This window comes from Anolis sagrei, chromosome 5 (assembly GCF_037176765.1).
Source record: "Anolis sagrei isolate rAnoSag1 chromosome 5, rAnoSag1.mat, whole genome shotgun sequence".
Classification (NCBI taxonomy): Eukaryota; Metazoa; Chordata; class Lepidosauria; order Squamata; family Dactyloidae; genus Anolis; species Anolis sagrei.
Genome location: NC_090025.1, coordinates 124,640,561 through 124,653,926, shown reverse-complemented (window position 1 = coordinate 124,653,926; position 13,366 = coordinate 124,640,561). Strand labels below are relative to the sequence as shown.

Genomic DNA, 13,366 nt, shown 5'->3' with positions numbered 1-13,366 from the left:
TAGGGTTTCTGTTTAGTGAGGCTCAAGAGCTCTCTGGTTGAGAATTCAAAAAGTCCCAATTCAAAAAGTACAAATACCAGGATTCCATATGATGTTGCCATGGCAGCTAAAGTGGAACAATAGCGCTATAAAAGTGTAGTATGATAGGGTCCCTTCAACAAGTAAATGCAGGCTGAGCATCCCTTCCTTAGAATTCTGCAATACTCCAAAATCAGCTTCTATGGGTGGCTGAGAAAAACACGCCTTTGCTTTCTTGCAGTTCAATAGGCGGAGCCCTCAACCCTCTGGACCAATCAGATTAAAATATGCAAATCGACGCGGAACAGGAGAACCTTTTCTTTCTGTAGCCGATTGAAGCCTTTTCGACACTTTCCCGCGCCGCCTTCTTTGCGTCGCGGATTCCGATTGGGCGGATGGTGCTTTCCCTGAGCCAATCAGGAATTGCAGGCATTACTTCCCGCCTTTGAGCACTTTGAGTCTGTGGGAAGTTGTGTTTTGATTTTCCCCTTCCATCCAGAATTGCACCCCACGTACTTTTAATTAGTCATTTGCATCACTTTGGTTGGGACCAGAGAACAGCGTCAGAGGTAGGTTGGAATTGTTATTATTTGGAATGAAACATCTAAAATGTGAAGGAATATACTAGCTATTTGGGTGCATCTGCACTGTAGAAATTAATGCGGTTTGACACCACTTTAGCTGCCTTGGTGCAATGCTATGAGATCCTGGGAGTTGTGGTCTTGCAAGGTATTTATCATTCTCTGCCCAAGACTGCTCAGCAAACTACAAATCCCATGATTCCATAGCATTGAGATATGGCAATTAAAATGGTGTCAAACTGCATTAATGCTACAATGTAAATGCATCGCTAGAAAACATGCAATGACAATTCCAATTGCTCCAGTCCAGATCCTGGTTTCTTTAGTTGGGGAGTGGGCAGTGGCACTCTGCACATGCTCAGTGGTCCTTTGTGCTTGAACATAACTGCCAATGCAGTAGGTGAGATTAACTCTTTAGACTGGCTGGTGCAGGTTGAATACCCCTTTCCCAAAATCCTGGAGGCCAGAAATATTTTGGATTTCGGAAATTCCTATATTTGCATATTTGAGATACCTTGGAGATGGGGCACAAGTCCAAACATGAAACTAAATTTATATTTTACATGCACGTTCTACACGTTGCCAAAAGGTCCTTTTATACAACAGTTTAAATCATTTTTTGTGGATGAATCAAAGTCTGTGTTCACTGAACCCTCAGAAAGCAAAGATGTCACTACCTCAGCCAGACATGTGGAGAATTTTGGATTATTTCCATTTTTAGAATTCCGGATAAGGAATGCTCAATTTTTATTTATTACTAGGTGCTAAGTAGTTACATATTCTGCTGGAGGTTAAAGTATGATAGCTGGGACCCAGTGCTGGTTGCGCAACGCAGCTCTCGCGAGACAGCGCACTGAGTGAGAGATGCAGCTGCGGGAGGATACCAGTGAAGTAATGTAATGCAGGTGGGACAGGATAACAGTGAAGTAATGTAACAGTAGCCAGATTTAATTCATTTTTCACCACTGCTCGTATTTCTCCCCTCCTTTTTATCCTTCCTTCCAATCCAACTACGTTTTTGAACATGTTTGCATAGGATCTCCGGATTACCTATACTGCTATGCTTGCCTGCTTCCCTTCCCCCTTTCTACCGGACTACTTTGTCGACTGTCGCAGCTGAGTCTTTCACAGCGCCTGGTCTCTCGTGCACGTGCTGTTTCGCGTGCACGTGTTCCCTTCTCTAATTCACAGCCGCGTTACGCAACCAGCATAGTGCTACCAGCACTGGGTCCCAGCTATCGTACTTTCACCCTGCTGGGGGTCCTCCGAGGATGCAGTAGTGATTATAATACATTTTGGGATTGACTGGACAATGAACCAGGTACTTTCCTGGTTTCTGTCCTTCCATAGCATGGAAGGACCGGGTTGGCGGGGGGGAGGTCCAGAAAATCCTGAATGATGACCATCAGGGTTGGGTTGGCAGACAGAAAAAGAATACCAAACTCCACATTGATTAAAAAAAAGACATATACAGGTGGAGAAGGCGGTGTGCTGGCGTCCTGTGAGGAGCTGAGGGTCGCACTCCTCTCCTTCCTTTCATCAGCCAAGGAGAGACCATGCTGCGGGCCTGTCAGTGTGTGAGGAGCACCATGGTTCAAAATTGCCTGTGTGGTAAAAATTCACTCCGTCCTTTATGTCCATATTGTGGATATTCAACATCTGGAGAATCTGGTGTCTCTTCAGGCAAAATTATTGGTGCCAGTGTGTTCTTTGTTGGTGGAGGAGTAGGTGGAACTATTTTATATGCTAACTATGATCCATACTTTTGGGAGAATGTAGAAAAGACCATCCCTTATTCCAATAATGTCTTTGAAGTGGTGCTGGGTCCTCCTCCTTACAGCATTCCAACACCAAAGAAACCAATACAACCAGGGCTACTAAAAAATTCCTCTGTAGCAGAAGTAATGAAAGGATCTAAACAATCTGCTGTTAAATCTCAAAAGAGTAAAACAGAGGTACCTTCAACTGCTAATGAAGATTAAGAAGCCCACTCTGAGGTAGCGTAGATAATCTCAGCAACAGGTGAAGCTGTGTCAGTTCCAGCTCCAGGGATACAGAAAAAGGATCAAAGCAAAAGCTGTGCTTATCCTGAAGGAAAACACACACCTCCCGACTTAGGTAAAGGACATACACAGGTGTGATCTGACTTACACCTATGATGATAAGAACAAGAAACCAGCCAAAGATTGGTTGGTTAAAAAGATGCAGCCACCCTATTGACCTCTAGTCTGTACAGGTCCATGCGACAAAACAATCAATATTTGCAGTTTTGCACAACTGTTTCATTTGGGCAAAAAGAAAAAAATGTGTTTATTCTCATTCTTTAATTTAAAGTGCCACAAAATCCTTTGCCCTCTCATAGAGCAAGAAGCATCACTTTGCCGTTCCTCATCCCTGGGCAGTAAAAGTACTTGGTACTGAAATATTGTTTAGTATTATGTCTTAGGAAGCTCCATGCAGTCATGCCGGCCACATGACCTTGGAGGTGTCTATGGACAACACCAGTTCTTCGGCTTAGAAATGGAGATGAGCACCACATCCCAGAGTCAGACATGACTGGACTTAATGTCAGGGGACAAGCTTTACCTTTTATTATGTCTTAACCAGAGCAATGTGACTATTACTCTTGCCTTAGACTTCCCAAAGAGAATAATAAAGCACTTCCATTGTGAAAACAGTGTTAGCTTTTCTTCAATTTTTTGCCTTAAACATGTGCAAATGTTTTGTTTGTTTTAATAGGAGCCATGGCTGCTGGAACAGCACTCATATATGACGATGAAATGAGAAACCATAAGCTAATGTGGGATGAGTAAGTTAATTTCTAGCTATGTTTTAAACTGCAATGAACATTGCTTTAAATGGAAAGGAAATTGCATGGCTGACTTGAGTTTCCCATATCACAGTGTTTCTCAACCTGGGGATCAGGACCCTGGGGGAGGGGGGGAGGGTCACCAGGGTGTGTCAGAAGGGTCGCCAAAGACCATCAGAAAATAATATTTTCTGTTGGTCATGGGGGTTCTGTGTGGGAAGTTTGGCCCAATTCTATCGTTGGTGTGGTTCAGAATCCTCTTTGATTGTAGGTGAACTATAAATCCCAGCAACTACAACTCCCAAATGTCAAGATCTCTTTCCCTCAAACTCCACTAGTGTTCACATTTGAACATATTGAATATTCGTGCAAAGTTGAGTCTACAGTGCTCTCTGGAGGTAGGTGAACTACAACTCCAAATCTCAAGGTCAGTACCCACCAAACCCTTCCAGTATTTTTTGTTGGTCATGGGAGTTCCGTGTGCCAAGTTTGGTTCAGTTTCATCGTTGGTGGAGTTCAGAATGCTCTTTGATTGTAGGTGAACTATAAATTCCCAGCAGCTACAACTCTCAAATAACAACATCAAATTTGGGCATATCAGATATTTACATTACGATTCATAACAGTAGAAAAATTACAGTTATGAAATAGCAACAAAAATAATTTTATGGCTGAGGCTCACCATGAGGAACTGTATTAAGGGGTTGCGGCATTCGGAAGGTTGAGAAACACTGCTATATCAGGAAAAAGATGGAATAAAAATAAACTAGATAATAGTAATAATAACGATGATGGTGATGATGTGTAATCTGCTTTTCTGCCAAATAACCTATGTTTTGCAGCATTATTACATGTCTTTCAACTGGAAAGGTGTCTTGATGGATTGCACCTCCCATGGGGAACCTTTATTAGAACTGGAGTCCAAATACGTCTATAGATCTGCAGTTGCCCTCCCCTGCTTTAATAAACAATGAATGGCTCAACTTAGAGAGTATGAACATTCACCCAGAATGAAATTTGGACTTTGAACTTACCTTCAAACATTTCCTGGATGTGGTATCGATTTTCAGAATCACTGCTGAGAAAAAAAGCACTCAACTCCAATCTCCAGCAGATAGGTGTGCAACTGGCTGCGACTCGGAAGTTTAATAACAGTGTCCATGAAAGAGAAATACAGTAACATGCTCTATCCAGCTTGCTCCTCAGGACTGAATTCTTAATCATTGCACTTATCTAGTATCTTGAGTCAGAGATCCCTTGCTTTGCCCTTGCTCTTGTTTTTTTTTTATCTATCAGCAAACAGTCCTTCCTCCACATGTCCCCTGTTATTTCCATACTAAAAATTAATGTGTACTGTTGGGCACACTTATTTGGCCAGATATGAACTGTTCAAAAATATCAACTGTGGTAAGTGTTAGGTCTGAGAAGAGACTTAAATTTCTCAGTCTAGGGAAAAAACCCAAAAGAAGCGTGTTCCTTTTTTCTCAGCAGTGATACAGATGGCTCTCTTATACCTTTGCTGCAAAAAGAAAATATATGTTTGTTTGTTTTTTTAGTCCAATATGTGAGATTGAAGTGCCTGAGAGACTCTCTTCTTGCTATGAGCACCTTCAGGGTTATAATCTGATCGAAAGATGCACATCTATACCTGTCAGAGAAGCCACTGAAGATGAAATCATGCTGGTTCACAGGTCTGCACTAATATATAATGTATTTCCATCTCAGTCTCTGAGAAATAATAGAAAGGGCTTTCACTTCTAGATCTTTTTCTTGAAATTTACTCATATAGTTTGTTCATATAATGAAAGAACCCAAACCAAGACCTATTGCTCTTCCATGGGCAATGAAATCCCTGCCTATTGTGGAACATTAATGAAGCCCCAAAGTGGAAGATGGGAAGAGCTTCCTTGGGATCAGGTTAGTGGGAAAGGTACGAGGAATAACTCAAGGCCAACACAGATTAGCCTAACTTCAAACTTAATTTTTTTTCAGTGGGTTTTGGAACTGTTATTATTATTATTATTATTATTATTATTATTATTATTCATACCCTGCTTTATCTCCCCAAAGGGAACTCAAAGCAGCAAAGTACAGTGTGGCCTTTAGTATCCACTGTGGTTTATTTCCTGGATCCACTATGGATACCAAGATCCATGGGCGCTCAAGTCCCATTATATACAATAGCATAGTAAAATAATGCCCCATATACAAAATGGCAAAATAAAGACTTGCTTACTGGATTTTTTTTTAAATCAGGTGATGGATGTTTGAATCCGTGGATTTAGAAATCTGTTTATGCGAAATCCATGGATATGGTGTGATGACTATAGCACCAAATTGGCTAATGAGACAAAAAGCTATGGTTCACATGTTTTCTTCAGTTTCCTAGTTCAGCTGCATAATTCATGGGAGGATTTAGGCCAGTTCTCTCATAGCTTTATATTCCTTATCATTACTCTTGTTCTAAGGATTGATAGGAAGTGTAACATATGTGTGCCATACTGAATGCCTTGGTGGAACACAATCTATAAAGTCATTTAAAATCAGATCATATATTGTTGATAATACTGGACATACATTGTCACTTTTAGCTGTCATGGCTGAAAGTACGACTGGGATTGATATCCAAATTGGAAACCAATTTTTAGAACTTGATGTTTGTTGAAAGATTGTTTTCAGACACAAAGTTGAAATCATAGTTCTTGCTGAGGTGGTTTGCCATTTCATGGCTTAGATGAAACAAAGTGATTATTAACTTATTAAGGTAAAGGTTTCCCCTTGACATTAAGTCTAGTTGTGTCCGACTCTGGGGGATGGTTCTAATCTCCATTTCTAAGCCAAAGAGTCGGCGTTGTCCATAGACACCTCCTAGGTCATTTGGCCAACATGACTGCATGGAGTGCCATTACCTTCCTGCCAAAGCGAAAGCTATTGATCTACTCACATTTGCATATTTTTGGACTGCTAGTTTGGCAGAAGCTGGGGCTAACAATGGAAGCTCACCCCGTCCCGTGGATTTGAACCACTGACCTTCCAGTCACAAAGTTCTGCAACTTAGCAGTTTAACCCGCTATGCCACCGCAGCCCCTAAATTTTAAATATCTTGTTATTTGAAATGATCTTGACATTTAAACTAATTGTTGCATTTGACCCTTGTCGGGGATCTGCACATCAGTAAGAATGCAGATCATGGGAAAAAACATAAAATATATGTATATGCTAATAAAAAATATGAGTAAACTAGACACCAGAAAAGCCAAGACACACAATAATGTTTCTGTTGTAGTTGATACCTCATAACTGAATAGTTCATCATATCAAGTCCTGTTATGATTTTGACAAACAACCTTGGAGCCCTAGCAATTTTTCCCCTTCTATGTTTTAGTTCCCAAACCATTAGAGGTATCAGATGCTGCTGTCAGAAATATCTCCCAGCAATATTTCAACAATTTGTCGAAATGCCAATCTTCTCAGATGCTGACAGAGAAAAGATAATGAAAGCAAATCTCTTTGTATTGACTGAAGCAGTGTTTCTCATATGGTGAAATACCATTGTGGCTGCATTTATCATTAATTGTCACTAACTGTGGTGGGTAATATTCCTTTTCTCTTCTAATCATCTAAAAATGATCCAAAATATCCTTGCCAGAACTTCTCACTGTTTGAGCACCGAGAATAGATTTGTCTCAACTTAGAATTACAATGACATAATTTTGCCACCGCAAAATGCAATTCACTTTTCCGTATAGGCGCAGTTCTGAGCCAGTCCTCACTTGAGCTCATAGTAAAAGCCTAGTATTGTCAACCTGCCCATAAACTGGTTATATGTGTAGATTGAGGAGTAACTATGTTTTGTCCACAATCTGAAGCTTTCCTTTCTCTTTCCAGTTCAGACTACTTGGAAATTGTAAAAAGCACTGAGAAAATGAAGAAAGAAGAACTCCAGAAAATCTCCACTGATTTTGATGCTGTTTACTTCCATCCAGTACGCAAGAACAATCATTATCCCTTCACATACACACACACATATATATACTAGGCATGTGCAATCCATGGTTCTAAATGGTTATAAAGTACTTACAAAACTAAAGTTCTGGTGGTGAAAACTAGGGGGCTCTGGTGCTTTGCTTCTACAGTGTTGCTAAAGTTCTGGTGGTGAAAATTTCAGAACTCTAACAAAACTTTCAAAATTTCATTATTTCATTATTGGTGATTTTTATGACAGAACCTATTAGAAGTCATTTATAATGAAATTTTGAAAGTTGTGTGTGTGTGTGTGTGGATATATATATATATATATATATATATATATATATATATATACACACACACACACACATACATACATCTATACATCTCTTTGTCTTATACGTATGGGAAGTTAAGGCAAGATAGAAAGGAAGCCTAAACCCTGGAAACTTACTGTCATACATACCAGAACTTGGGAAAAAGTTGCTCTATTAGACTGCAGCTGTCAGGAACTGCAGTCCTAACTCTTCAGAGCTTCCATATATTAGTATAGCGATCTGAATTGACCCTTCCACACAACTGAATAAAATCCCACATGTTCTGCTTTGAACTGGAATATATGGCTGTGTAGCCTCAGATAACCCAGTCCAAAGCAGCTATTGTGGGATTCTCTGCCTTGATATTCTGGGTTATGTGGCTGTGTGGAAGGGCCCTGGGTACCAGTTCTTAGGAAGCTTAAACAGTATTTATCTGTGCCCACTCCAAAAAACTTTGGGGAACTCCAATGTTTGCAGAAGTCAGCAAAAGATCATTTTAGGAGAGAAAAAATCCACCAAGGACTGACAATTCACAGTGGTAATGGCATAGTATCTATTCAAGCCAAAACTGGGAGCTTTCTAATCCAGTGCCTCTTAAACTATCTGATATGGGAGACAACAAAGTGTGCAAAGGCTCCTCGATGTGCCCATTGACTACAGCTGTTTCCGTCTTTCATGGAAACTCCTGGATACTCTCCTGGTAATGACCCCAAGGCCCCTTCTACACTGCCAGATAATCCAGGTTGTCAAAGCAGAAAATCCACATTATCTAATTTGAACTGGATTATCTCAGTCTACACTGCCATATAATCAAGTTCAAAGCAGATAATCTGGATTTTATTGGGCAGTGTAGAAGGGGCTTGATAAAACTGACACGACCTTTAAAGATTAGAAGAGGTTAGGTAACTGGTCTCAACTCGATGTTTTCACCAACTGTATTACAAGGCCATAAAAAGACTCCAGCGAAAAGCATGCGGGGAATGCGGAAATACTTCATCAGTGTTGCAGATGGATGATGAAAGCAACAGCTCCCCTGATGGCCAGAAAAGTTAAATAGCCTCTTACTGTCTGTCTATGTTGTGTGTCTTGGCATTGAATGTTTGCCATATATGTGTACATTGTAATCGCCCTGAGTCCCCTGCGGGGTGAGAAGGGAGGGAATATAAATACTGCAAATAAATAAATAAATAATATTCCAGCCTGGGAAATGGATCAATTAGTGGCCAACATTTTTTTTTTATTGGGGAGAATTCAACAGACGGTAGCTGTGACCAAAAAGAAAAAGGTTCATTCAGTGAGGGACATGAGCTAACTTTAACTTTGCCATGAGTTTTATTGTTGCATGCTGTTGGATATCTGCATTTAATCAATAAGCCCTTGTTTTGCTGCACCTGTGACTATGTTTCATTTTGACAGATCCTTGAGCCTGAGTTGGCCTGGGAACTGAATGGATTAGGGTCCTGGCATCATAATAGTAGCACTACAAAGCAGTATTTTGTTGCAAGTTCTGTTTATGTGCTTCCAAAGGTTTATTCTTTTCAGAAACTGCAGTTAAAAATGAGTCATGACATTTGTTGTTCTTTAGACTACGTACCGCTGTGCCAAATTGGCTGCCGGAGCCACACTGGAACTGGTGGATGCCGTGATGTCGGGAAGAACGTGTAACGGGATGGCTTTAGTAAGGTAAACAACGTGGAAGGCACTTCTTAACAAAACACCTTGGTATCCTCCAAGTCAGTGAATGGCTTAATAACTATATTATGTTGATTTGCAGGCCTCCAGGTCACCACAGCCAGAGAAATGCAGCCAATGGGTTCTGCATATTCAACAATGTTGCTATTGCTGCAAAATATGCCCAAAGGAAATACGGTCTTGAGCGGTTGAGTATATATTTGCTGTTTTATTGATTTCCTTCTTACTTCAATGTTTCTTGCTCTTCTAGTTAATATTGTTATTTTTGGTCCATGCAGGATTCTTATTGTTGACTGGGATGTACATCATGGCCAAGGAATTCAGTATATATTTGATGAAGATCCAAGGTTTGTCAGTTCTTCAATTTTGTATATTTGGGGCAACTTTCACTATTTCTTTTTTCAAAACACTCATATTTTTGGAAATGAGTTATAACATTACCTTTAAAACAAATCAGCAAGTGCTAACAATATTTCACCAGGTGGTTTCATCGAAATGAAAATTATTAAACACAGACGATCATCTTAATACTAGAAAATGTATCTCTACGTCTATCTACTTCTCTATCTAGTTATCAGTCTGTGTATATACATATGTTGTATTACTAATTTGTATGCTCTATGTTCAATAAATACTCCATATGCCATCAGCAATTACTGTATGTCCTGTTGGTAAAGTGCTGATAGTATGAATAGATGAGTGCATATTCTTTCTTAATCACTGCAGAAGGAGGTATCCACTGCCTCTTTGCACAACAGCCTTCTTGTACACACATCCAGCTTTAAAGTGTAAGGCACAGAAAAGTAACTTGGTCCACGCTATGGTTACACCAAGAATAGACTACTGCAACAGGCTTTATGTGGGGTTGCCTTTGAAGACTGTTCAGAAATTTCAAGTAGTCCAATGGATAGCAGTCAGATTTCTCACTTGAGCGGGGTACAGGGAGCACACAACTCCTCTGTTACATTGGCTCCACTGACTGCCAGTCTGCTACCAAGCACAATTCAAATTGCTGGCTTTAGCCTATAAACCCTAAATGGTTCCGGCCCAGCTTACCTGTCTGAACTTACCTCCCTCTATGAGCCAGCTAGGAGGTTAAGATTGTCTGGGAAGGCTCTGCTCTCGGTCCCACCTCCTTTGCAGGTGCGATTGATGGGGATGAGAGACAGGGGCTTCTCAGTGGTGGCCCCTTGGCTTTGAAACTCCCTCCCTAATGAAATCAGATCAGCCCCCTTCCTCCTGACCTTTAGGAAAAGGCTAAAGACGTCGATGTGGGATCAATTGTTCGGTCAGTAACCCACTAGAGAATATGGAATAGTGCAATGACAATTTGGAATGGCCATGGATTATGATTTTGGATAACATGATTTTAATAAGTGTTTTAAGGTTTGATATGCTTTTAATGACTGGTTTAATGTATATACCTGTTTTATTATGTACGTATGTCTACATGGTATCGAATAGTTGCCTATATATGTGAGCTGCGGGGAAAAGCATGGTATAAATACAGTAAATAACTAAATGAACTTCTTTCAAGATCCATCTTTCCCTGTATGAAGCTAACTACTCCTTTCTTAGGAAAAAAACATTGAGTTCAATAATTCTCTGCAGTGTTATATTTGTAAAAACTATTAGGTTCTATAAAGTTGTATAATTGTAGTCCCAAATTGTACTCCAATGAAAGAGTCTTCCTTAGAGGTAGAAAACCACCACGAGTGAAGTCCCAATGGTTTCCTTCCCCTGTTTATTTTTACCTTGTCATTGTTTGAAGAATTTCTGGCTTATTCCATGATTAAACAAGCAAACTTCTTTTCTGTTTGGGCTAAGTGCAAGCCATTGGATAGAAAATGGGACTTTAAAATAAGTTCATTTGGATCTTGCCTCAGCTGTTTTCGTTCCAGGTAAATTTGCGGACCCAGCGTTGAAAGTGGTTTACTTACTTGGCGTAATGACGATCAACCAGTAATTCTTGATTTTGCACATGTTCTTAGTGTGTGGTGCTTCCAATTCTTTAGACATGACAGTCAGGCAGTGTAGAGCAACTCCAGATGCTCTATATTAATATCGCTAACCATTTTTTGCTTTTTCTTGTTGCCAGTGTTCTTTATTTTTCCTGGCATCGATTTGAACACCAGCAGTTCTGGCCTTCTCTCAAAGAATCGGATTATGATGCCGTTGGACAAGGAAAAGGGAAGGGATTCAACATAAATGTACCTTGGAATAAGGTGAATGTCACATACTCTCATAACATAATAATGCAAATGCAATGAATTCTAACAATCATCAATTGAGTGCAAGAATAAAAGAAAGAAAGAAAGAAAGAAAGAAAGAAAGAAAGAAAGAAAAACCAACAGGGGAAGGGAAGGGAAAAGGAAAGGAGCCATAGCACACATTCAGTGCATAACTAAGATCCTACTCTCTTAATGGCATGGGTAATGTAATGAAAACATTATCCTTCTTCTCCTTGTGTGTTGGAACATTAAATATGGGCATTAAATATGCATTAAATATGTGGATGTTGGAACATTAAATATGTGCATTTTGTTTCAGAGTACAGTAAGACTCCTACTGTACTCTGTGGGGAATACATTCTTGCCCGGACCACAGTTACCTGGAACCAGAGATATGACCAAACACCATAAACCTGAATTTTTTGACCTCCATTTTCCTCTGTGCATCTTGTATTTTGGTAATATTTTATCTCTTTCTTTTAACTATTTTGTAACCCAAAATGCAAGGAGAGATGGATAATAAAAATATTATTAATAATAATATTGTTATTATTTGATACACAACAAGATTATTACACAGCAAACAAGATCACGATGCTGGGTTTTGTATTCGATCACACATTGGACACTTTCCAAGTGTCTAGGATTGTGTGATGTCTCGGTGAACAATGTGTGCAGATCCAAATACGGGGGCCTTTTGCAGCTGACAGATGGTAATTTTGTCAGTGCCAATTGTTTTTAAGTGCAGGCCAAGGTCTTTAGGCACTGCACCCAGTGTGCCAATCACCACTGGGACCACCTTGACTGGCTTGTGCCAGAGTCTTTTCAGTTCTAGCTTTAAATCCTAATACTGTGTGAGCTTTTCCAGTTTCTTCTCATCAATTGTGCTGTCACCTGGGATTGCAACATTGATGATCCATACTTTTTTCCCACGATTGTGAAGTCAGGAGTATTGTTTCAAATCAGCTGCCTTCTGGTCCTAGCCTACGACAACATTGTGCTAGACACAGGTATCCTATATGGTAACTTATGGAGAAACACCACAAAGTCACCTGGAAGACCTAGAAAATTCCTAGAAAGACCATTTTTCCATTGAATTCTGTGGTTACAGGGGTCTTACTGTATGCATTTCATATTTGATCCTGCTGGTAATTATAGGGCCACAGCTCTTCCCTGCTTCCCTGCTTTAACCCGTTTTTCCATATATCTTCATGGCATTCCAAGACCACTTAACACTTTCAATCTTTATTGTGTTTTCTTGGTTGGTTTTGTAGGTTGGAATGAGAAATGCGGATTATGTTGCAGTCTTCCTTCATGTATTGCTCCCATTGGTTTTTGAGGTAATTTTTCATTCTGATTTTTAAGAAAATGAGTAAAATGCGTCTTGTACCCACCGAAGCACATCCCTTCTACTGTCATCTTCAGAAATAATATTCAACCAAGGTAATTATTTTTAAAGGTTATGCTGCTGCTTTTAGAAAAAGCCGTCTGCATGGGCGATGAAAGCTGTCAGATAAGAAAAGACCAACTGGTGTATCGACTAGGGAAATAAACAAATGTATAACTGAGGAGAACAAATAGAGACTTTGAGGTGTTAATAACATGAGGGACGTGTAGAATTGGAAGCTCATTCTCTTAGTAGAGGCGTCAGACGAGGTTTAACCTTGGGGGAGGTCCCTGGGCTAAATGTTGAGGAGTGAGCTATGTGTATGGAAGGGAGAGAGAGAGAAAAGGGATAATGTTTAAGAC

At 40.0% G+C, this 13,366-nt stretch overlaps 1 protein-coding gene and 1 pseudogene across 2 annotated transcripts in view; both read left to right on the top strand.

The window, feature by feature from the left end:
* Window positions 1-449: 449 nt before the first annotated feature.
* HDAC10 (histone deacetylase 10) overlaps window positions 450-13,366 on the top strand; it is a 33,939-nt gene continuing 21,022 nt past the window's right edge. For both annotated transcript variants that reach the window (XM_060777780.2, XM_067469037.1), the window contains exons 1-9: window positions 450-587; window positions 3,339-3,408; window positions 4,965-5,099; window positions 7,297-7,393; window positions 9,280-9,377; window positions 9,469-9,573; window positions 9,665-9,733; window positions 11,485-11,611; window positions 12,892-12,957. In XM_060777780.2, the coding sequence (XP_060633763.2) occupies window positions 3,344-3,408; window positions 4,965-5,099; window positions 7,297-7,393; window positions 9,280-9,377; window positions 9,469-9,573; window positions 9,665-9,733; window positions 11,485-11,611; window positions 12,892-12,957 (762 nt within the window). In that variant the 5' untranslated portion in view covers window positions 450-587; window positions 3,339-3,343. The remainder of the gene's footprint in view (window positions 588-3,338; window positions 3,409-4,964; window positions 5,100-7,296; window positions 7,394-9,279; window positions 9,378-9,468; window positions 9,574-9,664; window positions 9,734-11,484; window positions 11,612-12,891; window positions 12,958-13,366) is intronic.
* Window positions 2,156-2,740, top strand: LOC132777184 (MICOS complex subunit MIC60 pseudogene; annotated as a pseudogene).